Source organism: Hemibagrus wyckioides, linkage group LG13 (genome assembly GCF_019097595.1).
Source record: "Hemibagrus wyckioides isolate EC202008001 linkage group LG13, SWU_Hwy_1.0, whole genome shotgun sequence".
Classification (NCBI taxonomy): Eukaryota; Metazoa; Chordata; class Actinopteri; order Siluriformes; family Bagridae; genus Hemibagrus; species Hemibagrus wyckioides.
This window is the reverse complement of record NC_080722.1, coordinates 15534065-15560581: the sequence shown is the minus strand read 5'-3', so window position 1 is coordinate 15560581 and position 26517 is coordinate 15534065. Positions and strand designations below refer to the sequence as shown.

At 37.9% G+C, this 26517-nt stretch overlaps 1 protein-coding gene across 1 annotated transcript; it reads left to right on the top strand.

The window, feature by feature from the left end:
• Positions 1 to 26467, top strand: skap1 (src kinase associated phosphoprotein 1). Its single transcript, XM_058406031.1, has 12 exons — positions 1 to 205; positions 1022 to 1127; positions 1927 to 1952; positions 2179 to 2292; positions 13315 to 13395; positions 13487 to 13570; positions 13667 to 13791; positions 13918 to 13981; positions 14752 to 14991; positions 16544 to 16597; positions 16712 to 16821; positions 25740 to 26467. The coding sequence occupies exons 1-12, from the start codon at positions 166 to 168 to the stop codon at positions 25830 to 25832; spliced, it is 1137 nt and encodes a 378-aa protein (XP_058262014.1). The 5' UTR covers positions 1 to 165; the 3' UTR covers positions 25833 to 26467.
• Positions 26468 to 26517: the final 50 nt, after the last annotated feature.

The window sequence follows — 26517 nt, the reverse complement described above, 5'->3', positions numbered from 1 at the left end:
TTCCTCTAACACTGTGTGTGGATGTCTGTGCCGCCACACCTTGTAGCGTCTTTTGGTACACTGGCGAGACAACATACTCACTGAGAAAAGCTTTTCTATAAAGAAATATAAGACAGGATTATTTATATATTTTCAAGTTTTCACTGGAGTACTTTCAGAGAATTAATGGGGACGATTTCTGATGACATCAGAAGGCTTCTCGAAGGTACTGCCTCAGGACATTACTTGTGATTTATGAATGTGCTTTGTCAGGTTAACAAGAAAATATTGCACTTAAAATTGTGGCTTATGAGTGGTCATGATTTACATCTTCTTTAGCACAAACATTTGACATTATAAAAAACTTGACATTTAGTAATATTATGAGTTGTTGGAACATAAATTACAAAATTCTGAGCAATGTACAAAGTAGCAATGTAGTTTCAGAAACTTATTTTTGTCTCATTAAATATTTTCTCTTGCCTATTGTCATTATTAAATGCAAGGACTAAAATATAAACACAATATAAAATCCAAAAATATATAAAAACTATTACTGTCCATCTTAAATGTTTGTGATTGAGTCGTACAAAGTGCCGTCTTGACCCTTATTGTGTTAATTTTGTATATTGAAGAGCAGTAGCTGTACTATTCAGATCCACTTCATAGCCATAACCCTTAAGATTAACATCTTAATCTTTCTCATTCAAACACAAAGTCACAGTCAGTTACATGTGCACACACACACACACACACACACACACACTGACATTTTATATCATTTGCATTAACCTTGGTAACATACTCGCCAGGAGAATTTTTGCATATTTTTAAGAGATACTATCGAGAGAAGAAAAATATTTATACATAAATTTCACCTGGAAAAAGGAAACATGTTTACATGTATAATTTGTACAGACAATCAGTTTGCTCAGGGGATTTTGGAGGTATCCAGTACCAGATTCTGGAGGTATCAACACCTAAACCTTGTGTGTGTGTGTGTGTGTGTGTGTGTGTGTATGTACGAATGTTTTTTTTTCAGATTGTGAGCTATTTGTCTCAAGTATTTTACAGGATGAGAACCTCAGCAAACATGCTCAAGAAACAAGAGAAATACTACTAAATAATTTTCGAGTTGTCCACAACAGGTAAGATCTTTCAATGTACTGATGATCTGATCTACCATCTACTCCCTATACATCATATAATCATATATAGCAAAGATATATTGTAAAGTCATTGATTCCTTTTTTTAATATCATGAGCCATCGAGATATAAAAAGGTTCTAAAAACTAATCTTAACTAAGAAAAGTCTCCTCACTGTCAGTACAATGTTGAATGATAATCGTAATGAGTACAAAACAGGAAGCTCCTATCTAGTATTGGTCGCTTGTAGAGATTAAGTGAACATATTGCACCTGCTCAAGTCTGTCTTGTGGTTTTGTTGCATGCAAGAGCATGCTCTGTTTTCCACAGCATATTTGTATATGCATGTTTAGAATTTAGAACAAGTTCAACACTGCACACTGTGTGAATGTAATAGATGTAAAGCAATGAAAAGTTCATTGTCACTGGTGTACCTGGTATCATTAATGAGTGTATATCACAATATTTAATCTACTTAAAATATGGTTAATAATATAGAAAAATAAAAAATATGGTTGGAAATAATGTTTTGAAATAAAGATTATTCTAAAAATAACTGACAAGAGAGTTGTCTAAAATATTTCTGGATTCTATTTCCTTGCACTATCCGCTACATCAAAGATTATCAGTAAAATTATTAATAATTTTAATTTCATTTTTAAATGACCCACATTGATGATATTTCACTAAAAACCCAACATTTAATTGTTTAAAATCTAAATAGCTATTATAGAATTGATACTCAATATGTTTCCTGTGGTAATTATTTGTAATTTTGTTCAATTCTTTTTTTTTTTCAGAAATCCACAGGAATTTCCATACAGATGTAAGTTAGCACATCCTATTATATGTGTTTTATTTTAACTTTTCTCTTTTCCAGACTGAAAATACCAACTGGTTAAAGAATTAAACAAAATAAAGACCCTGTAATTCAGTATAATTAAAATGTTATTAGAACTTTGTAGACACATGTTCCTTATATTCATATAATTAATACTCATGTTAGTGTCTAACCTTCTAAATATTCAAAGCTCTCTTGTTTGTCCTCTCAGCTGATGTTAGACATGAGGACAGTTCAGATGACAACCACAGTAGTCTGGGACGCTCTGCCCCTTCTGATGACCTGTCTGTGGCATCAGACTATCAGGAGGACACTGCACCTGAATGTGAGTCCAAGCCTCTCCACGTGTCGTTCTTTATTTAGATGTTATATTAGAGACACATGCTTAAATATTCTTAGTTTTTCAAAATTTCTCATTATGTGTCCAGTGGTGGAGTTTGTAGGAAGCATAAAAGAGCAGATCAAGTACACAAGCAGGAATCAAAGCAGATTATGACTAAATAAAGTAGATAGTTAAATAATATATCATTCAAGTAAAAGTTAAACTTTTTGCCTCCTGAACTAGTACTCTAAAACAGAGTTTTTTTCCCCTCATCATTTACATGTATGCATGTGGTAAACTGTATATGTGTAACCAGTTCATAAGGGAAAAGGCATGCAAGATGTGCCTAGTTTCTTTAAGAACTTTAGGGAGCAATATCTTTGAAGAATGTCAGTGTTTTATTGGGCAGAGTGATGATAAACTACAGGGTGGTGGTGTGTTTGGTAACAGATCACCCTCTAGTGGATTCCCACGCCTGTGCCATGTGCCAGTTTAGGATATGGAGAAGTAGATGTGGGGGTGGGGATGCGGGTGTCTGTCACCATTGCCTTGGTTGGCTTCAACAGAAAACAGAAAAGGGATGAAGAGCATCCTCTAGTGGTAGAAAAACACAGTCAGTATTATTGAAGTCTTCTGTCTGGTTCTTTGAATGTCTAAGCTTCCCAGGTCATGTCCATACTGAAGATAAAATTTAAATTGTAAAAGAAAAGGTTCTCAAGGAGAAATGCAAAGAAAATGATGATATAAAGCAGTTTGGAAATTGCCAGGGTGTTCTGCCCAAAGCCTGGTGCCCTGCCTGCTTTTTATCACCAGAAACCAGTTTGCACTGTGGCTGCACTTTTGCTTCAGGCCAGAGCCATGACTGATCATCATCCCCAGTTTCTCTGTTACCAGCTGGGCCTGAAACACAACCCTATACCTGAGGGGCTGTGTCTGTTCCCCTTTCCCCGATTACTCATCTGCCACAGCTATTTTTTTTAAAAAGAAGATGGTAGTTTCAGGGGGAAAAAAACCCATTCACTTTACTTCACACACTTCAAACCCTTCAGTGTGTGTCAAAATATACCATTACCATAATAATGAAATTGTAAGGCACATCTTTGAGTATCATTCTTTTTTTATTTCAGAAAAAAAGGCTATATGAATATAAGATTCTGCTTAGAGTGACCCTCAAAAGAAATGGCATGACTAAAAAAAGTCACACCTACCTAAGCTTAAATACATCACATTGTGAGCCTGTAAAAAGCACCGTCATGTGGAAAATCAGATGCGGAAAAAAATCCTATTTATTTGCTACACATGGTTTTTGGAAGCAAAAGAATGACACTGAGTGTGCTCTAATATGGCTGCAGTAAAAGCAGTGTAAGAGGAAGGAGATAAAGCTTATGTGGAGAATCACATCATGACACTCCTTTAATAAAGGTAATGACCAGAGGGGGCAAGTGCAGTTCAGGGTTCATGTTTAGTTCACCAACGGGGAGTCTTACTTCAAGACCTTTGTGGAAACATTGAATATTTCATTTGCTTAAATATTGGCCTTCGATTTCATTTCAATATGCAAAATCATTTTGATTCACAGAGTGAATAGAAAGAAATTCCTTGCATGCTTTTAATTCTTTGAAAGAAAGATTAAAACTTCAAGAAGTAATATAAAGGGGTCTAATACATTGAAAATAATAAGTTGAACAAATAAAAAAAATCTCACTAGCAGAATGTGGCTCATATTGGAGAGTAAATATAATCCAGATATTCCATTCAGCAATGTCACTGTGTCATTTGTACTGTATGAGGAGGAAGCTGAGGGAGTCTCTAAACCAAGTGGAGAAGGCGGGCGCTTGACTGGCTGGCAGGAGGAGTCAGTGTTATTTCATTTAGCAAAGACTGCCTCCTCATCTCCAGAGAGGATCCTGACACTAGATTTGTTATGGCTGACAGGAACAGATGGGCGCTCCATTGTCAGGGCGCCTGTCTGTATGGTAATGTGAACTAAGTTTCACCCGCAGACCGCACGTTTGACCCGGCTGTGCATGCAGCCTCTCCATAGCCCTTGTCTGGATGACAGCAGTCATGCAGGCATTCAGGGATGTACTGTCATACAGTAGAATTTTAGTCAAGACTGGCATATATTTGGGACACTATATTTTTTATTTTTCCTGATGATTTGGAAATAATTAATTGATCATCATTATGATGTCTAACAGTCTTGTTTTAAAATACATTATGTTGAAAAGGCAAGTTTAGCTATTTTAAACTCTTAAGATGATTTTCATACACTGCATAATTTGATAGCAGTTATATTGCAGAATAAGTGTGAATGGTTGTGGTCTTTGCGTAGAAATGGCTGGGTGGTATCAGACACCGCACATGGCCAGGGCCCTTTGTGCTCACTGACTGATTTATGTGTTGAAACAAAAGCTTCTGCCATTGCTGTTATCTCAGCTCACAGTGGCCAAACAGCAATATGGAAGAAACCAATCAGAAGGTAGGAAGCAAATCTCAGTTGTGCTAAATCTCTATCACAAATTAGATCAAGATGTAAATTTGATTTTGTCAGAGGCATACAGGACCTAAATTAATGAAGGTATTGGCTAGTAGATTGATTGTTGTAATTAACCCCTAGAGAGTTTAAAATCGGTTTTATCAATGATTTAAAAAAAAAAGTTTCTTAATAAAGTGTGCAACCATACGTGTTCAACAAAAGGTGTGGCCCAAAGTATGAATTTGAACTGTTATGCTGCTTTTTTTGTTATAAATTTCATTGTTTCTTTGATCCTAAATGAATGGTGGACATATAACAGAGGGTATTTAGCACCTTAAGTGACCCCGGTGTGTGATCATGCATTGTGGAGTACAGTTTAGTTGGGAGTGTTAGTGTGCTGATACCCAGCCTTTAAGGGTCTTATGTGAACCTTTAAAGCATACTACCCAGACTTTGAGTGGAGCTTCCTCCCTTCTGTAAACTTTTGACCTCTGGTGTTGTGCTGGTCAATTCATGACCTGTCTGACTGTGTCTGTGTGGCTGCATTATTGACCTCCACTACTATAGCAACAGTATAGGTCAAATAAAGTTTTCTCTAAGAGGAAAATGTCATTTCACTACTGAAATTTCCATTTTTACCCTTGTCCATCTATTTATTTTGCATTTTTTCTCCCATATTTTAATGATTCTTTTTGTGCATGTTGGGCAATAAGAACACACTTATACACATTTTCTAGATATTTTTCTTTTCTTTCAGACTTTAGATTAGAAAACTGAGACACATTCAGAGACTCAAATATCTAATGTATATCACTGCTACTGCCACATAGGTTCAAAAGTTCACTCCAATCCAGAAGGCTGCTGTGCTGCTGAAAATGTGGAAATTTCTCTCTCTCTCTCTCTCTCTCTCTCTCTCTCTTCTCTAACTGCTCCCCTTCCCACACACACACTTTTACCAACAACCTTACCATTTCCTCTTCCCCACACACATACTCACAAGGGGATTTTTAGGATGGAGGTGGTGGTACTTGTCTCACTACACAAAAAACAAGAATTGACATTTTATAGTAATTCATATCCATTTCAGCAGTTTGACCCTTTTCTTATTTCCTTTTTTCCGATATACACAAGATAACCTGTCCAATGTAAACAAATGTAAACTGTCCGATGTACCATCAGTGCCTAACCACCCCCCCCCCCTTTTGCCATCTTGCAAATGAGAATTTGATTTTTCTCTCCACTGGATTCCATTTCTCGAGATTGATGAAGTTTCAATGCAAGGCCCAGGTGGCCTGATGCTTTCTTAGGGAAATAAATGAAGACTGTGGAGGTGTGTAAGCCTGTACATACACTGGAAAGGTGTTCTTTTCCAATTTTCTCTGAGTATCTGTTTTCAATTTTTGCTTAATAGCATTTAGGCTAAGACTGTACCATTATGATTTTGTTTATGCAGACTGCCTTTTATTGCATGCTGTTATGCTGTTCTTAATCATGTATGAATTAAGAATATATGCTGTAATTTAAATCACTGTCTACTTAAAATAATTAACCAAAATGTCTTCCACAAATTGTAGCAAATAACATAATGTACATTTAGAAAATGTTAATGTCAACTCAGTTAAATGAATGACAGTAGCTGAGACTTTTTATACCTTTAAAACACACAGTAGTGGACTGTATACACTTATATAGTGTGTGTACAGTGTATATCTAAGATTAGATAAAGCAGGAAATTTTTCCACAAAAGAATTATGGCTTGATCCAACACTTTATGCACAGTATATTAAAAATAATTCGCTGCATAGGAAATAACAGGCTAAAAATTTTAGAAAAAAATTAGACATATTATTCAGTGCTGTTATATTCGACTGTAAAGCTTACTGCGTTGTACAGACGTGGCATGCTCTTTGACTTTTTGAGTATTTTAAGACAGTAGTATACGGCTTGATCGCAACCAAGGGGGTGCAGTGTCAATGTATTATTTTCCTTATCCTTTTGGACGAAGCCTAGACAACTGAGAGAGACCAAGGTGAAAAAGTGATGGTAGTATAAGGCCTGAGGCTTTACCGAGGAGTGATTCTTCATGCACAGAGAATGGCTGGCTGCTGGCCATGAGCTAGACCTCGCCAATACAAACACTTCCTTGGAACTTCCCCTACACTCCTTCATATTTTACAAAGCAGTGCTAGTGGAAGCAAACTCAACAGGCCTGTAACCTTTCACATTTGTCCTGGAAGACAATAAGATGTATGATATAACTAATGCATAGCCTAGGCATGAGAGGAGGATTAGCACTCACTTAGCGTTTCAACGCTCTAATCTTAAAAGCAGTGCTGCATTGTGTACATTAATGTTGACTAAACTAAATCAGGGACCTAGTTAATAGCCCTCTGCATTAATGTATGCATTAGCAAGCAGGACTGAAAGCATGTCTGCTGACCGGAGTTTGGACAATCACTTAATACTGATTACTTTTGCCATACTGTTTTCACTATCTTCACAATGTCCTATATAATTTTTCCAATAATAAAAAAATAATTATTTCAAATGGACTGGGAGCCGAAACATAGGCTATAATAAAAACTAATAATACCTAAAGAAATAACTAATAACTAATAAATAACTAAAGTTTAAATGCGTTTTGTTTGTTAATCATTTACCATTAATGAACAACCGAGCAAAATGTGCTATACAAATTCTTAGAACGAACAATCAGTCAATTAAAATCTAATATATTATGTGAAGTGCCAAATAAACACATTACCCTAAACTACAGGGAGAAGTGACATGTAGCTTTTACACGACAGTATTTAATGATTTTACAGCCTAAGTTCAGTAAACGCTTAACTGTAACCTATAGCACATTAACGTATGAAAAGACTTAATCACAATTCAAGGTAATCTAATGGGTTAGAGATTTTGCTTTAACAAAAGCCCAAACAGTAATTATCTGTAGAAATAATATGTAGCCTACTTAATACTGAGAGACACTATAATGTATCCCCCCCAGAACTACTTAATTTCCTATTTATTGCTTGTTATTTTTATTGTAGTTATTATTATTATTATTATTATTATTATTATTATTATTATTATTATTGTTGTTGTTGTTGTAGTAGTAGTATATAATAACAAAAATTACATGAACAACAACAACAACAATAATAATAAACACAATAATTATTAGTAGTATTTATTTGTTTACATGGATTAATTTAGATTTTCAGAGACAAGTTAACAGATCCTAATATAACCTATGCTGACCACATATTGACCAAATTACAATACTGTGTCGGTGGCCTTTAGCTGGTGTAGGCGCGGACCAGCAGTCTTTCTGCTCCTCATCAGACACACAGAAACGCGGACTGGTAACGGACACGTCTCGCGCTCTGACCCCTGCACACATTCCCTCCAGGATTGATGGCCGTTATCGCGTGTCTTTATTTACCTTCTACAGACAAGCGACACGCGTATGTAGGCTTTAGGCTCTTTACAGTGAAAATTCCCTTAGTGTGGTTTTACTCGATGCATTTGTATCCCATCGTTGTCTAGCTCAAATGTGGCGTCGTTAAAAATGGGGCCAATAATAATAATAATAATACTACAAATAATAACAAGCAATATTTTTTTAATTAATAGAAATTTTTGAAATTGTTTTAATGATGTTTGAGTTTAATTAACTCTATCACGTATATCTTTCTCAGCAGTCCGAGTTGAGCAATGCCTGTTTTAAAAGAAGCTTATATTTTCTAATAAACTTAAGACAGAAAAACATTTATATGTAATGTAGGTAAACTTGTTATATCTCACCCCACGATCAAGAGAAACAATGCACAAAGCCGATTGCTGACATTGCGGAGAGTGATTAATTTAATAAGTTTAATAAATCTCAACCTCATATTTTGTAGCGCAATTTTTAACTTTAAATTTTATGTTTATGTTTTTAATAATATAAACGATTTTTAGACTAATTTTACACGTTTCATCCGTGAAATGTAGCCCTTAATTTTATAATACTGAAAATACATGACTATAATGGAAAGTGAATAGTTTATCAGAATGATTTAGCTGGAACTTTCACAGTTTTTCATTTAATTATTTTATTTTATTTTATTTTTTTTAAATCCTGCTGGATATTAACCCGATTCTCTTCAGTTTTGACAAACTTCATTAAATTTGCAACATTAAATGAAGTTATGTAAAAGTATACAGTTATGGTATTTTCAGCTAACATTACGTTATAACAAAGTGAACAGAATATTTTTATAGGGGTTTTTTGGATAATCGAAGGCAGTGCAGTGGAAAAAATAGTTCTGACATTAAAACGTGTTAGTATGAAGATGAGTTTACACCACGGTTTAGATGTAAATGTGAATCATTTTTCTGATTTTTATTTTCAGTCAGAACACATCAGCCCTAGTTGATGTGGGAAAAAAAAGAATGAAGATTACAGGTACCTCCTGTTGTGGTTCTCATCCAGGCATTTCTTTCTCTCCCCCTCTATTATTTTATTTCTTTGTGTCCATCACTGCTGATCTGTGCTATGTGGAAGCAAAGCACCGGGACCACAGCCTTGCCTTTAATGAGAAAAAATGTGTCAATTTGTGCTTTGCTATATGCAGCTAGAGTATTGGCGTGGGCGAAGGGATGTAAGGATGCCATGAGTGGATCCTTTTTCCTAATCAAGTGCAGTGCAGGAGAGTGCAGCAATTCCACTCACTCTGTCTCTGATCAGCATTCCTCCCCAGCCTCTGCCTTAGCCCCTAGGGACCCCAGCGCCTTCTGTTTCACCTCATCACCAGAGTTCAATCTGAGGTCAGCCACTGGACTCGTGCTTGCCTTGCCACACAGCTAAAGTCACACAGAAAGGCCACTGGCTTGGTGGAGATAACTCCCCTCCTGTATAGTTTAGAATATGTGATTTGTATTGGTTAAATTCCCTGTTTGGATTTAATTACAAACCTGATTGTCTCAACTTAATTTAGTAATTTTCTAAAATGAATTTGGGGTTTGGCAAGTTGATAGGCACGGATAAAATGGGTATGTACCATACTGGCCCACACAGGAAGACCCTCAGGCTTTAGCTTGGTCTCCAGTTAGGTGTTTATCTTGGTTTTCCTACAATAAATTCCTTGCTGATGTTCTGACTGTAATATAAATGTATTACATGCTGCCCGTTTTTTTTTAAAATACCTTTTTACCTTCTAATAGCTGCTATGCTTTAATAAATAAAAAAAATGTCCCAGTTCCATGTGTTGGCTGAGGGACAGTCCCTGTCTCTTTTCATTTAGCATTTCCCGGTATGTGTGTACAGCACTATTGCGGCATGTTTATTACATAATCTATGAAGGTAAATGTTCAAATATGCTCACACCTACATCTTCCTTCCTTTGTTTAACACAGCTTCTTGATTGACTTGTAGCTAAAATGAAGTGGAAAATAATGGCTGAGTATATTAACTTCCTCAGGTCACAATAACATCAATCACATTTTATAGCAGGATTAACAGCTGAGCTCATAACACCTTGCTGAGAGTATAATAATAAGTAGATGAGGAGCACTATCAAATTTACAGCTTAACTCTGCTGAGTGAATGCACCTCAGAGCTTTACCAAAAGAATGCTTTTGGTCTGTTCGAATTATGTTGTTCACTGAAGAATTGTTATGTATCATTGATTTGTGGGTTATCTCTCTTTGTCACTGATTGCATTTGCTTTTAATGCCATTTCATCCTGAGTGGTCCATGCGCCTAAGTGCAGAATGAGTTCCTAAAGAACAATAACTGAGATGTAAATGCCAGGTAATATATAATGGTGTGATAGTGGAGAGGTGACCCAGAGCTCTTCTGCCGCTGAAATGCCAGGCCACTGGCTTTAGCTTAGAGAGAAAGCAGAGCTTCACTAGTGCAGTGGCACTGATAAACGCAGCCCTGCGTGGCCCACTCAATGCCTCACCGCCACCAATCTTCCCCTGCCACAGAGCAGCAGCAGTGCCATGCATCACGTCGCCATCTCTGGCAGCAACAGAGAGTGCCCGCGGGAAAGTCATTAGCTTTGTCTCGCTCCCTCTCTTACCTCTTTCCTCTCCTCTTCAGTGCTCTGTTTATCAACCAGTGGACCAACAAACCTGCAGATAGTTCAACCATCAAAAAAGTAGTTCTTGTGCTTAAATAAATATATTCTTATATAAATATAACAAATGTATTCTAAATGTATTTTAAAATAAATACTTACTCAGTGTACAATTCTTCAAAAAAATTCACTGTACAGGAACCAACTCATTTAATATGAGTTGAAGTACTCTCTATGCTATTTTCACAGAATTTTAGTATGATATTGCATCTAAATAAATATGAGATTGTCATCTTAATTACATAAATGTTTTGGATTTAGGTTCAAATAATGGAATAGGGTTAAATTCAGGCCTTGTTGGATTAAAGTGCTGCTTAAAGCAATGGTAATGTGTCCTGAAATATTAATAGTTAGCCTTAGCACATTTAAGTGGAAAGGATTAGCATGATGCTAGCAAAAATAGAGCAGTGCTAGTGGTGAAAATTACAAAACCACACTGTTCTGAATTATTAAAAATGCAATTTATAGTTAAAGTGAAAATATGAGGCACTTTGATGGATTTCATTTGCATTTTTTATGAAGTCTTATTACTTAGTTTTGCACAGTTTACGCGTATTTTCAATTTTTCCCCCTTTTTGCCTTTTGCCTTTTTACTATTTTTAGAACTGGAGTCTTAAGAACTGAGTAGTGTTAATACATCTGGCCCTCGTAAAATCTTGTCATTAGCACTTGTATAGTTGGCTGTGACTGTTCTTTGTTGTCAGATACAAAAACATCACCTCTAATTGGCTTGTGAAGACTAGATGTCTGAAGTTGGATACTGAATTTAACCAATGGGAATCTTGCATGGAGGGGTGGGATCATGAACAGACCAGTGTGTCTTCTTTCCTTTTGTCTGAAAGTGAAATTTTAGGTTACACTGCTACCCTGTGGAAGAATAATAGAACATAGGCCTCTACAGGCATCACTTGCCGGAATCAAATGAAAAGACAGTAAATGATTTATAATGCTATATCCTTTTCCTTTCATTTATTTAGTTGTTGCTCAAGGATCAGTGTGCCACTGCGTGTGCTGATCACTCCAGACTGTCTTGTCAGTGGGTGTGTGAAGATGAGAGACTTTTCCGTGTCAGCTCATTTTTACACATTCTCACCTTTTCTCTGTTTATACTACTTCTGCTCAACTATTAACATGGCTTGACCTCTTAGATAAATGAAGAGAGGGAGGTGTAGATGGATGAGGGGATTAAAAGGTGTCAGAACGAAGGAACAAGAGGGAAAAAATGAACAGAGAGGAGGATGGATCATTTGGTGGACTAAGGGCTCTTTTTGGTGTTGATATATCAAGCTGGCTGTGACAAACATGTACTGCAGTTGTATTTATGATGACATGGACATTGGAGTGTGTATAGAACAGGCTGATGTCTGAGTGAAGGTGCCTGTAAGTGTTCGAGTGTCAGGGAACTTTGTTTTCATCTGTCTGAAAACCAGGGCCAGTGAGGACATTTTTCATGAGACTATGTGATGGTGTCAAGAAAGGGCAGCATTTACAGGTGTTGCGTCAGTATTCAGTCAGATGATTTCAATGGGTTAAATTTTATTTATGGAATGAATATCACTTGGCACCCTGCCACCACTGGAAGCTTATCGGGTTGATGTAATCCTCACTATGACAAGGATCTATCACGGTGATGCTATGAAGTTCACATTACCACCTACAAGTAACTTTGAAAGTACAACCTCTTTCAGGTCTTTTATAATACACAATGCAGTGCTACACTCAATATGTTACAATTGACAGATACCCGTCAGTTTAAAGAATAGTATCCACTGTGCACTAAAACATCTGAACATTTATAAATAGGGTTTAAATCAGTCTAGCATTCATTTCAGAGGCTCTCTGTGGTGGTCTAAAGCTGATGAAAGGTGAAGACAAGGGGAATTTAAGGCTTGTGTTCCTTCTGTTAATAGAGGGGGCTCCTGCTGTGTCGGCCCAAAAACATAATCTAGCCTATTAATATGTCCAAGAGATAAGATTTATTTAACTCTACTAAAGAAAGCAATCTATAACATATGCACAAGGAAATTCAGATATAGTGATTGAGATATGGATATTAAAACCACTATTAAGAATAGATTTCATTGACACACTTACTGAATACTTACTAGCCTAGATTCCCACATTAATCCTGCTACAGTTGCTCAATTGCTTGCCTAGCCTGTACCCCTCTATATCTATTGATCCATGTTCTGCCCAAAGCTGCAATAAAATCTCTAATTCCTGACAAGAGATGTGTTTACATTGTCTGAGTTCAGCTTTACAGCTCTCTGTTGGAATTCAACCAGGAGAGCACTGTGCTTGGAAATCGGACATAACACCTTCTTATGCTCCTTCTGATGCCACACTGTTATTAATAGCATGGAAATTGCTCCTACATTACTCTTATTGAAATCCTACTTTGTTTTCCTTACTTAGATTTTGGAGATATTCCCACGGTGGCAGCACAAGAGCTGAGTAATATTCTGAAGCAAGGCTATCTAGAGAAAAAAAGACGTGGTAAGTCATGAAAATCACAGACTTGTCATATAGGTGAGAGTTTGTGGAAATATGTGTTGAATATATACTTTAATTGAATTTGTCCTACAAGATCATAGCTTCTTCAGCATGGAGTGGCAGAAAAGGTGGTGTGTCCTGAACAATACTATATTCTACTACTTTGGAAGTGAAAAAGGTTGGTCCATTTAAATCAGCTGAATTGTATAATCATGTTATTGCATAAACTTTGCTCATGTTGTTATGTTGACTGGGACTGATTTTATAATTTCAGACAAACAGCAGAAAGGATCTTTTTATATCAATGGCTATAGTGCAGAGCTGGTATCCAACTTGCGTAAAGACTCCAAGAAAAGCTGTTGCTTTGAGATGAATGCTCCTGGAAGGCGTTCTTACCAGGTTTGTCTACCTACATTCATATGCCATTTTGGTTGTTTAGTGCCACGTTTGCATTATTAAGGCGAGGGCTGCTAATGTGCCCTGACAATATTGCCCAAATCTGTGATGATGACCTTTCTTTTGCAGTTCACTGCCAGCAGCCCCCGTGAGGCCAGGGAATGGGTGGACCAAATCAATTTTGTCTTAAAGGGTAGGTTACATGAGGTGCATAATTCTCTGTTAATCATGCAAACACTCTTTGAAATATTATACTGAATAATTGTACTTCTGTGCACCACAGTCATTTTACACCTTCTTATCTGGACCATTGTGCAATGTTAGTGGCTAAAAATGGATATGCTTTGCTTAATACTGATGCTTATAAATAATGCTTATAAATACCTTTTTGAGCTCAGCCAATCAGGTGCATTGTAGACCTCCTCATAAAGTATGTCATGCAGCTCCTGAGTCCCACGTGTCTCACTCTGCCTCCTCTTCCGCGTAGCACAGCGCTCTTTACGGGAAATTGATTAGGCTGTGCTTGGGCCATTCTTCATGGGCATTGATCTGGCCCTGCTTGGCATCCAGGCAGTGAGGATGCGATAGCCTGTGTTACAGAGCTTAGTCACCTGCAATCAGGCCCCATCTCCATCTGAGACAGATCTGGAGCATGGCCACAGCTCTAAAATGGGCTCCCTCTGAGGCTCTGATTTGCGGGAAGTAATGAACACCTCTTCGATTGTTTACATACTTCCCACTTACTTTGGCCATATAAAACAGTAATTTCTATCATTAAAGATAATTTACACTAATGTGTGTTGTTACATCTGGTCTATGTGTGCCAGACATGTCAACAAGGCCCCCTTTAATCAAAACAGATATTTAAATAATGTTTAAGGCTATTAGCGTTCTCATGATTCTTTTGTGCATATAGTCCTCATAGTCACTAATGTTTTGTAATATCTCTGTTCATAAATGTAGACCTGAGTTCCAGCTTTATTCCCTTTGATGATGATGAGGAAGAGGAAGAGGAGGAAGAAGAGGAGGCATATGATGATATAGAAAGGGCAGCAACCCCACCACCACATCCTGGGCAGGTTTCCGCAGCTGCCCTAGCTCCAGCACCCCCAACTGGTGGCCAGGAGGTGAAGAAGGAGAGGACAGTGACAGCCAGCAGGGAAGGGGAAGATGAGGATGAGGACATTTATGAAGTATTGCCAGGTACAAAAAAATAAAAAATAAATAACATAGCTGTGTCCTCAGTGATGCCAATGTGTTGTACTTTACAGTAGTAATCAACACTATTACTAAAATACCTTTCTATCGAATTTAAATAAATCATCTTTCAGGGGTCATGACATTATCTTGTGTTACTGTGTAAAAGCAGTGGAAAGCATTAGAATTCAGAACACTTGTAAGAAAGAAGATGGGAAAAGGTCTTTGTTTTAGTACATAAACCTAGGAAAATAGCTAAAGTCTTAAAAAAGTCTTAAAGACTTATATAACTTGACACCCAGTCACAGCTGGTCCCATGTGCTAAACTAAATATGTGAAGATCTTCCAACCCAAGATGGGACCAGCAGTCAGAGACCACTTAGGGAGAGCCCAGAGCAGAAAGACATCAGTCCTTAGTGCTGTCATTTTCACCTTTCTCAGCCATGTGTGTACTGGAACTGAGCTGCCCACAGATGGTAGATCAAATGACCATCTCTCTCACCCTTAATCCATCTCCCTCTTCAACCTCCTGTTCCTCTAGCTTTGAAAAGTTTTACAGTAATATCTTTAAAAGATTGTATGTTATGGATGTGCAGGACAAAAAGATGTTGGAGTGCTGGGATATATATTGAGCCTTTTTGTTCCATGTGGTTAATCTTAGTTTAGTTTATTTTGCTGCATTTGAAAAATAAAATCTTAGTTGGCATCATTTCATTTCAACTGGTCACTGGAAGCCTGGGAGGGAATTTTCACTGTCTTTGAGTTTAATAGCACAAAATGGAAAAATGGTAAATTTAGAAACATTAAAAATCTAATTTGCAAAATTTTATTTATTCTACTGCATTCCAACCTGATCTACTGTCCTTCGTTTATATTGCAATCTTGTTTTAACTTAGAATTTTGTTGATCTATTGACTCATTTTTAATTAAGTTATTACACAGTGGTCAAAGCTTATACATTATAAACTACTGTAAAACATGTGTTATGATAAATTAATCTAGTTAAAAAAATGAAAAATAAATGTAATGTTCCAGTTGTTAAGAAAATTCATGAGTGGGCAGGAATGTCAAGGCCTTGGGTGTACAGTAGTTATTTTTTGTGTTTTTCTTTTTTTTTCTCCACAATTCCTGGAAGTGGAGGGCCGATTTGTGCTGTGGGAAGTATAAGGTTGCTATGTGGTGGCTTTATCGGCAGGCTGACAGGGTGAAGATGGATGTGGGAGACAGGCAGCAAGGCTATCATTGTCACTTCACAGACCAAGAGGTGCCACACCCTGAATCAATGCCCTGCCTGCCCTGACACACCAACTGAAAATCCAGAATGGCATCTTCACTATACATCAAAACTGCTAACATTTTATGATAATTGCACTTCTGTTATATAAGACCAATGGCCTCTGGCAGTTGAGGCAAGTGGACTGTGGTGTTCAAGTAATTTAACATTAATGGACTGAATGTCGGTGTTAAAATTAAGCAGCATCATGGGACCATTTACCCTTAAAGTTTGGTTATGCCCTTCTTTTCTCACTATTTTCTTCTGGATTCTTGCACAATTTAGAGGATGAGCTCTCTGACCAGTCTGAGGAGACTACTAAGAGGAGCCAAAGAGCAGGTGAGAAATATAATTAGGTTTATATTATCATACTGTCTGGTTTTAGTAGCTTTAATTTTAAAAAATATCATAGATGAGTTTTAATAGTTGTGTCTGTGGGTGTTTCCTCATCAGATCCATCATCAGATTATGCCAATTACTATCAAGGCCTGTGGGACTGTGAGGCAGACAAGCCAGATGAGCTCTCGTTTCGTAGAGGAGACCTCATCTACATTCTGAGCAAGGTCAGTGCCTGTGTTTACAAAACCCCATTAAAATCCATGCTTTCTCCCTCATTTTCTTTCATTCTCACTCTTTCTGCTTCCTTCCATCTTGTACATTAAATTTATCTAAATAATATCTAAAATGTATCTGTTTTAGGCAGCTTAGCATCTAAATTATCCTTGACTGGTTTGTTAAACAATGCAGTGAAAAAATTCTCAGTCTGGCAAACAGTGTACATGTGCTTTGTGGTAAAATCAGCTTTTGCCCATCTGGTCATCTAATTGGTTCATTAGATTAGAATAGATGAAGATTTAAAATTAACTTGAATTACAGTTTTAATGAAATATATTACAAATGAAATGACAATTTATATAATATTTTATGTTTAAAAGGTTCTATGAAATATAAAATGATCAGGGTTTATGCAGTGGAAAATATTTTGGATAAACAAAATAAACAAAATTAGTTAGAAACATAGAAATGATATATTTAACATTCTGTATAATTGTATTTATTTATTTTTTAAATTAAGCCTTTTTTCAAGATCTACCTTATTAACTAAGTGGGGTTTTTTTTCATCCAGTGTTTTTCATTGTACTTTCGTACTTTTTCCCAAACATACAATAGAACTCCATTCTATGATTCTATGTCATCTTTAAACAAAGGCATGATAAAACACTAGAATAATATATTCTGCATTTATTCTATCAAGGAAGAAGCACAAGCTTGTACAGCACTAGTTTATACAGTCAGCGCTTTTTACCTCATGTGCCATATTGACATTATGTTGTGATGCTGTGAACACTTTTTTTTTTGTCACTGGAGTAATGCTGCTCGATGGCTAGATTCACAGTAATGGGCTGTTAATTCATTACGAGGTTGTATCACACAGAGTCAAGTGTTCATTCACGCAAGACTTCTTATTTAGTGTATTCAGCATCTAGTTCATTCAACATCTAGTGTTCTTCTATAAATCTATAGATCACATGTCTTACAAGCGCAGCATCTCAACGGCATGCACATAGAGGCTAGCTGTCTCTTACAGATGCTCAACTGGAAATCAATATGATTTAATTTTTCCTTTGACTCCCAGCTGCACATTTAAGAACAGACTAGTAATTTCTTACTCGATGTTACTGGAACCTTTTGTGTTGTGTTAGGTGTAACTGAGCATATTTTTGAGAGTGATAAAATACTGACACAATCTTTGCAATAATAATGATACATTACAACACTTCACATCTTAATAATGGTAAATATTATGTCATCTTTTATATGCTATTTATTGCTTACCTGTAATTCTCATTATCATGAAATAGTGTGTGTATGAGTGTAACTCTCCTATCATCCATTTAATTAATTGCCAGAGTCTATACAGATCATTTATTTTCTCTTTAGCTTATGCTGGCGCTCTAGACTGTGGGATTGTGCCTAATTTGTTATGATTCTATAAATGAATTTATGTAATTATGAAGATTTATTACATTCTACCTTTAATTGCTCTCACTGGTCTATCATATCATCTTTTATTAATAGTGATAAAGATCCAAATGACCAGAATAGGATTTTTACCTAGCCATTCCTCGACCACGCGATTCCCTGCTCCTCGGAGTTGTTTTAGACCTGGCAGGTCTGGTGTTTTTGTTTTACGAGTGCTTGCCTGGACCATTGACCTCAACAAATGAAATATGGGCGACTGGCTAGAACTGCAGCCTACCTCTAACAGTCTTCCTCATAAAGCAGTGCATATAAAATAAGAGCGCGTAAATTTTGCTGTCCAGAGGCGTGGAGGGGAGGCCGTGTGTATTTGTGTCAACGCCGAGCGTAATTACGAGGTGGTAAAGACATGAGAAGTGCTAAATCAATTGTGCTAACCAACAGGTTAGTAATGTAGCGCTATGACTGAACGCACAGCAAAGAAGTAAAGCACATCAAAGCGCAGGTGAGGCGCTCAGCATAACAGAGCATGCGGACTGTACATGTTTTCTCATCAGTTATTATCGATCCATCACTTAGACAAACGTTTCTTATATACAGCATACACATCTTTGTGCATTGTTGTTTAGCGCGCGTGTGAGTGAAAAGGCAAATAACAGTGCGTGCGCGTGGACAGACTCATTTGCATAGCCATTGCCGTGAATTCTTAATTGCGAAAATAAGGAAGGAATTGATTAGTTATTTAAATTTAAATTAGGCATAGAAGTATAAGGTATTTGTTTAAAGAGTTTCCCCCTCTCTCTCTCGCACACTTATGGAAATCAAGCAGTGTCCCCGAAAACTGCGCGTGGGTCTTGTGAGCTCATAATATGATAATTACAAGTAGGCCTACGTTTGTGTGTGTGTGTGTGTGCGCACTCTCTCTCTCGCGCGCGTCTGTGTGTATATGAAAGCAGTGCTCTGTATGTTCAGCCCTCCGGCGTCGTAAAGTATACGAGCACGGGGATCCTGTGGTGGCAGAATAAACAAACACGCCGAGCTGCTCGCTCATCTGCATCCGAGTTTCATTTTCAATCTTGCCCCGATTAATTCGGCGGAGTTAATTTTGCGCTGCGCTGCTCATAGCTGCTCGGCTGTAAGAGTCCCCGAGCTCTGCCTTCAGCGGCTCCCTCGCTACAATACAACATGAAATAGTGGCCGAAACCAGCATCCATCTGGCAGCGTTAACGCAGCCTCACCGATCCTCAGCGCTGGAGAGAATGGCCACTGATGGCAGCAAAGCAGGATGTTCAGGGCTTTTCTTCTCCCCACACTAATCACATCGCACTTGCTTTTCTAATCCACACACGCACTTTTATTTGTCCTAGTGTGGTTGCAGTTAATTATGGTGCTCAATGGTAGTTTGATTCATGATAAAAAGGATATTGCTAATTGCATCACATCCTGCCAACACATTTTTTTGTCATCGTGTAAATATCAATTAAAAATTTAAAAGACTTTATATAATGAAACTTTTTGGAAGTTAGGAAAGTTTTCAAGAGGAGTTTAAGAACACCATTCATTTCTATGTTCTTTCTTCAACCATCCCATTTTCCTGCATTCCTGTAATCTAATTTATGTCTCCCAGACTCAAAGTACACGACTTTAGAGGTCAGACTCAACATGCCTGAGTTCCCAGTGGAATTCCCGTAAAAAATCCTGCAATGAGTCGTGGAAAGATTTATGGCTCCAAAGATGTAGGCCAAACTTATCCAGGAGCTGTTTAACATGCAGGCCACCTAACAGCACTCTCTTTCAGTCCTCCATGCCTTTTGAAGCATGCATTGCACTTTCACACCAACAATCCCCTCCACCCAGGAGTCATAAAGTAGGCTGGAACGCTGGTCTAGACAGAAGCCTTAAGTGTTCAGCTGCCCAAATCACACCAACTCTGTTGGCAAGACTAGTGTACACCAGTGACACCTTCTGGTTAACCCCGAGCATTTACCTTCACATGACTCGTGGCATCAATTTACAGATTTTGAACAATTAGTAGTTAACATGATGAATAGATAGATAAGGTTTACTTCAAGTGTTACCTTAAAATTTCTTGCCAATGTTATCTTACAAAGAGGAGAGATCTCAGACTGACAGTTAATCGACAAAGCATCATATTATACAATGTATCCTATCCCCAAACCTTACTACAGAGGCAATTTTCAAAAGACATGTGTATGATTTATTAATATGTGAGTAGTCACTTCTCACTGACGATGTGTGTGTGAGACTATTTTCTCCTCCCAAGTGGGTCATATCTTCACCAGCTGCAGAAAAATGGAAGCTCTAGCTGCCCTAGTACCCAGGGGGTCACTCTTCTACAAAATGCCCAAAGAAAAGGAAAAGGGTGCAATAAAAAGGAAGGAAAAGCTAAGGAAAAGAGACAGGGGGCAAGCATTAAGGCCTTGTGTGCACACACCCTCCTCTTTCTCATTCTCATTCCCTCTTAACACACACACAAACAAAAAACCCTGCTGTCATTATTGCAATAGACACCAAGACACTATATAGACACATTGGGCATTCTATTTACCAGCAGAATCAGCTGGGGGTGAGTCTGGGGTTCTGGGGTCATGCAGAAGGCAACGGTCATCTCCCGGTCAACTACAGTAGGTCATTATTCAGCCTAAGCCAATAGTCCAGAACTGCATGGCGGCAGCCCCCTCCCGTTCTGCCTAATTATTATAAATGGGAGGCCACGTAAACAGCCATCATTACAGGCACTCAGCAGCATACACAATCCACTTTAAATGCCTATTAAGTTAAAGAGCCATCAGTAATCCCCAGTGTACTTTTACAACGGCAGCTAGTTTATTTGCTCATCCACAGTTTTGGTCATCATCTTGCACTATCCATAGTTGAATAGCCACGGCTGTAATGGATCATAAAGATTAGGGGCTTTATCTTTAAAATGGATCTTTCTTTTAATTGATACTTCTCAGTGCACCTTAAATATGACTTCAATTGCAAAATGCTATTTTATATGAGTACATTCTCAGGTTTTTAAATGCAGTAATCCTTTTTGTAATTGAAACTGAACATGCATTGGTTACTGATTCATTGATCAGGATATAATTACATGATGGATGTGTTTAGAAACAAGGATGCCGCCGCAGGGTATTCATTTTGTTTGCTCTCACTTGCTCTAACTGTCAAATAATGCGGCAGTGTGTTCATGCTCTTTGTAATGACAGCTAGAGATGCTCAGCAGTCTGGGTGTGTGTACTGCTGATACACTCCAGTGCATGACAGCAAGAGAAAAAGGAGAGGGAGGGCTGGATGGAGGGGAGGGGGAGCAGCAAGGCCTGAGCAGCGGGTTCAGCGGCGGGGCAATGAGAGACTTCCTGCGCTCCATCACTCCCAAGGCGTACCTCAGTCAGCTGGTGGCCTGCGGCACAGGCCTCATGTCTCATTCTTATTAGCATCTCTCCTGCCTCCACAGAAAGTGTGTGTGTATGTGTGTGCTGCTGAGTGTAATACAGGCAAAAAAAAGTGAGAGGGAAAACAAAGCAAATCATTAAAACATGAGAAAGAAAAGATCTTTAACAACTTGAGGTGCCTAAGATGGAATTTGTGGAAGATGGTAACAAAAATGTTAGATGAACTATTGACCATTAACTAATGAAAGAAAGAAAGAGAGACAATGAAAGAAAAAGAAAAAGAGAGATGGATTAGATAGAAAGGAGATAGAGAAATGGCGTGGAAAGGTGGATAAGAAGTCCGTATTTGGTTGCCTGGCTGCTGTGGTGCTTTACACACATGAGCTACTCTTCACCTTGTCATATGCCATATGACATTTCTCTAGTTAAGCCGCTCCTTTTGAAGGCATCATTAGCTGCCAGTCTGTTCCCCGGCTGCCTGAGAGTGATGGACCCATTTGAATACCAGCGCTCGCCAGCCCCCTGAGTGAGAAATAAATGATATCAGCCACACGCTGCAGACTGCAGGTGTTGCCATAGCAACACCCACTCTCTGCTGCTCCCCGTGCCAACCCCACCCATCTCCGAAAGAGCAGTCACACAGAGGTCATCGGCAGTGCTACACTGTTTCATTCACTCATACCACCCTAAGTGGCACACACTGGCATTTTATAGCTTATATTAGATGTGCCTACACAGGTCAAAGTGGAACACACCTCTTCTGCTTGGTCACTGACATGAGAGGATGTGATGAATTTGTTCATAACGTCTTCAAGCTTGAATCTGATAGTAAATAGCAATAACATTACAAACAAATTCACATTCAGATGAGCCCATTATTCTCCTTTCTGCTTCTCACTCAAAAACCTCTTACGCTCAGATGTGTGTACTGCTTCCAGTAGATGAAAACAAAATTGATAAAAGAGAAGTGACAGAAATCAGCCATGAAAGAAGACGGGTGTGATTGAGAATCGATAACCGTCAGAGAAATACAGTCTGTCTTAGCTTCACTCTGCCATGATTAGAGTGGTCGTGCAAATCTGTGGAACCTCCCTAATGGGTGTCAAGAATCAACAGTCATTAGCATTCAGTATCATTGAGACCTATGTTAAAATGGTGTGGTCGATAATCAAAAATTTAAGAAGAGGTAAAATTAACTTTGATTCATGTGGAGAGGGAGAACAGCCCTGCAGCAGTCCCTGGAGAGAGTGTGAGAATTTTTTTTTTGTTGTTTTCTCTCAACTCTGTCTGTCCCTCATTTTCACTCACATTCAATCAACTTTGGCTAGATGCTCTGAAACAAAACTCATGAGTTCACAGAAGTCTCATATGCAATGGCAATGTGGATGCTGGTAGCCCCATTAGATTATTCCCCTGCTTGGAATTCATTCCTCCTGACATCATTAGAGCAGCTCGTCTGCATGGGCTGAAGACTACATTAGGCTTGCGGCGCTGTGTGTAAGGAGATGGTAATTAGTTCCCACTCTCCTCTGCAGGCGCTGGATGGATGACAAGCTCATCACATCTAAATGTACTGCGTGTGCTTGTGGAATGCTAAAGCACTCTGAACACAGTCTCAGTCTCTCCCAATCACTCCATTTCTGTGTTCTCCAGCCCTCACATTGATAATATCACCCTTCCCTCAGTTCATTTGTCAAAGGCCAGGACTCGGACTCTGTCCACTAGTTGCTCATAAGTGCCAAGCCCCTTGCCTTGCTGGGGTCTGACTAATAACCAGAGGGAACACATTGCCTAGTTGGAGTAATGAGCAGTTTCGAGCCAATAACTAATTAGGTGATAGGACTACTTTGCTCAGATGTTGCCCAGAGAAGGTGTCAAGGCCAAAAAACTAAAATGCGAATAATCCTATTCTAACATCATCATACCTGTGACATTTCTCTCCTTGCATTAATACCTGGATGTGAAATACATACTTCTGAATGATTGTCAAAGGAGCCAGTTCCTTGTATCCTCTGTCTGCTGTAGATAGAGAAAGAGGTGTTGGTGCATACATCTCGACTAAAATCCATATTAGACAAGGCTGTTTGTAATGATTAAATGACTGTGTGTGTGTTCTTTGTTGACATGACAAGCTCAGGTCTGATTTGCATTTTTTCAATGCAGCCATAACTGTGCAAGTTGCATTGTGCAAAATCTATTTTGAAGACTAATTAATCTGCCACGGTTTTCCTTTTGACACTTGTGTATCTAAAATTGATATAAAATGGGTTTTAAAATGATAAAATTATCCTATTCAGAAATAAAAAAAATAAATAAATGAAAGCTAAAGGAACAAACCTTGGCATTTGTTGGCATTTAGCATTTATTGTGTTATTCTGAAGTTACCTTTGGCAGATTGGCTTTTTTATTGTATTCTCCAGAGCATAATTATATAGCTAGTGGTGGCAGGGTGGCATAGTGGTCCTCAGTTTGATCCAGAGCTCAGGTTACTGTCTGTGTGGACTTACCCCCACCTCTTAAAAACATGCTAGTAGATGACGTATGCGCATGATGCCCTCGGATAGACTGCGGTAACATACAGATTTTATTCCTGCATCATGCTCAGTGTTTCCAGTATAGACTCTTGATTCACTATGACCTTGAAAAGGGAAAAGTGACTGAAAGTGAGTGAGTTTTAAGTAAATTTAAAATAAGTGAGGTGTTTTTTGTCCAGAAATGGTGACCTTTTTTAAGATTTGATTCAGAGGTCTATCCCTGTAAGTCACTACATTCCTATAAACATTTTTGGACACTTTTCTGTTTCCTCTGGTGAAGACAATGAGACAAGGCACCAATTTTAGCGCAACACTCAAGTATGAGCTAAAACTCAGAATTTTTCCTTTTACTTCTGGGTATTTTTATAGCCAGTGTAGAGAAAATGTTAAAAATATTGTTCTTATTGTGTGAACAAAGCAAACCAAAAAACAGTATATACAACACTATTGTCAGTACTAGCATGTAAAGATCATGCTCTCTAGAGGGATTTAAGTATAAACATGCTATTATTCCAAAAACTAAACACATCAGAAGAAATACCAATAAGCTAATTATACTGTTTGCATTTATCTGAAGAGTTAAGTCTCAGTGCCAGTCCCAAGCCTGGATAAAAAAAAGGGAGGGTTGCCGCAGGAAGGGTATCCGGTGTAAAAACCTGTGCCAAATCAAAAATATGCAGACCAGAAGAACCGCTGTAGCAACCCCCAACAAGGAACAGACGAAACAACATAGTGTGTGCATTTATATCACATTTACCACTTAACAATTTCCTTTTCTTTACCATATATATTTTTTTGTTATTAAAGTGGTTGTGAACATGATTCATTATATACACACTACCAGTCAAAAGTTTGGACACACCTTCTAATTCCATGGTCTTTCCTGATGTTTATTTCTTTCTACATTTTAAAACAATGCTGAAGGCGGCCGAAATACACAATAATCTCATTTGAACAGTTGATATTGAGATATGTCTGCTACTGATGCTCTGTAAAGCTTTCATAACGGCTCTAATCTGAGGTGCCGTTAATTGGTGATTTCTGAGGCTGGTAACTCTAAATGAACTTCTCCTCTGCAGCAGAGCTAAATTGTGGTCTTGCTTTACTGGGATGGTCTTCATGTGAGCCAGTTTCATCATGGTGCTTGATGGGTTTTGCAAATGCACTTGACAATACTGTTCTTGCAAGAACTATTCCAGAACACCTGACCTTCGTGTCTTAAAATAACAACTGACTGTTTTTTGTTGTCATTACATATGGATTACTTAAGTCCATGTGTGTTATTTCATAGCTTTGAAATCTCCAGTATTGTTCTAGAATGTAGAAAATAAATCCCTAAACAAAAAACATTGAATTAAAAGGTGTGTCCAAACTTTTGACTGGTAGTTATATATATATATATATTTAAAAATTCATAATATACAACAGTGGGAGCAAATTACAGTGAAAATATGTTCTTATTCTCTGAAAGGTTATTTGCATTTTTAATATTTATCTCCACATGTATAATGATGTATTCTTACATGCTCTCTGAATCTGTTTCTATCCTAGGAGTACAACATCTACGGCTGGTGGGTTGGTGAGCTGGCTGGTAATATTGGCATTGTACCTAAAGAGTTCTTGCACCCTGCATACATCATTTAAACTGTTAAAGTGTGTAAAGCCCCAGTTTTTAGGCATGGACCCTGAGCATTGTTCAGACTCACCATCTTGCTGACATTTAGTACTTAACACTGATCCAACAATGTTACTTTACACACTAGATTAGAAAGAAACAAAAACCTCCAAATTGTGGCCATTCTTTTCTAAACTCCCTCACGAATAAGGGGTCTAGATCAGCAGAACTGCTGCTCACTGGTTGTTTTTCATACCATTATAAATACTCAAATCAGTCCATTTCCTACTACTAGCCATGCCACATTTAAAGTCAGAGAGATCACATTTTTTGCATTCTGACATAACATGAACATTAACTTAAAGCTTGATCTGTATCTGCATGATGTAATAGTTTGTATTGCAACCACTTTATTATATATATAATTATAATTGCCTGAGATATGCATGTATTCCAAATAAAGTGCCCAGTGAAGACAAATCAATCTCTTGGTAGAGATATATTTATCTATATAAATTTCTATGTATATAATGCTATCCATGAGTCCTCTTTACTGCATCTTAACTCCAGACCTAACATTGGTAGTATACATGCCATCTACTGGGCACAAGCTGCCTTGCTGGAGCCTGTTCTCCACAACAGAATGACTGCATATATTGAATATGACTGCATATAAAATATTTTTTCCCCAACAAGTAGCACTTTTTTTTTGCA

What these genes read in the sequence shown, in the direction of transcription:
- skap1 (XM_058406031.1), top strand. Translation starts at nt 166, where the DNA reads ATGGGGACGATTTCTGATGACATCAGAAGGCTTCTCGAAG. An exon ending in TTTCGAGTTGTCCACAACAG is followed by an intron (nt 1,128 to 1,926) that starts GTAAGATCTTTC and finishes TTTTTTTTTCAG; the next exon opens with AAATCCACAGGAATTTCCAT. An exon ending in TAAGAGGAGCCAAAGAGCAG is followed by an intron (nt 16,598 to 16,711) that starts GTGAGAAATATA and finishes TTTCCTCATCAG; the next exon opens with ATCCATCATCAGATTATGCC.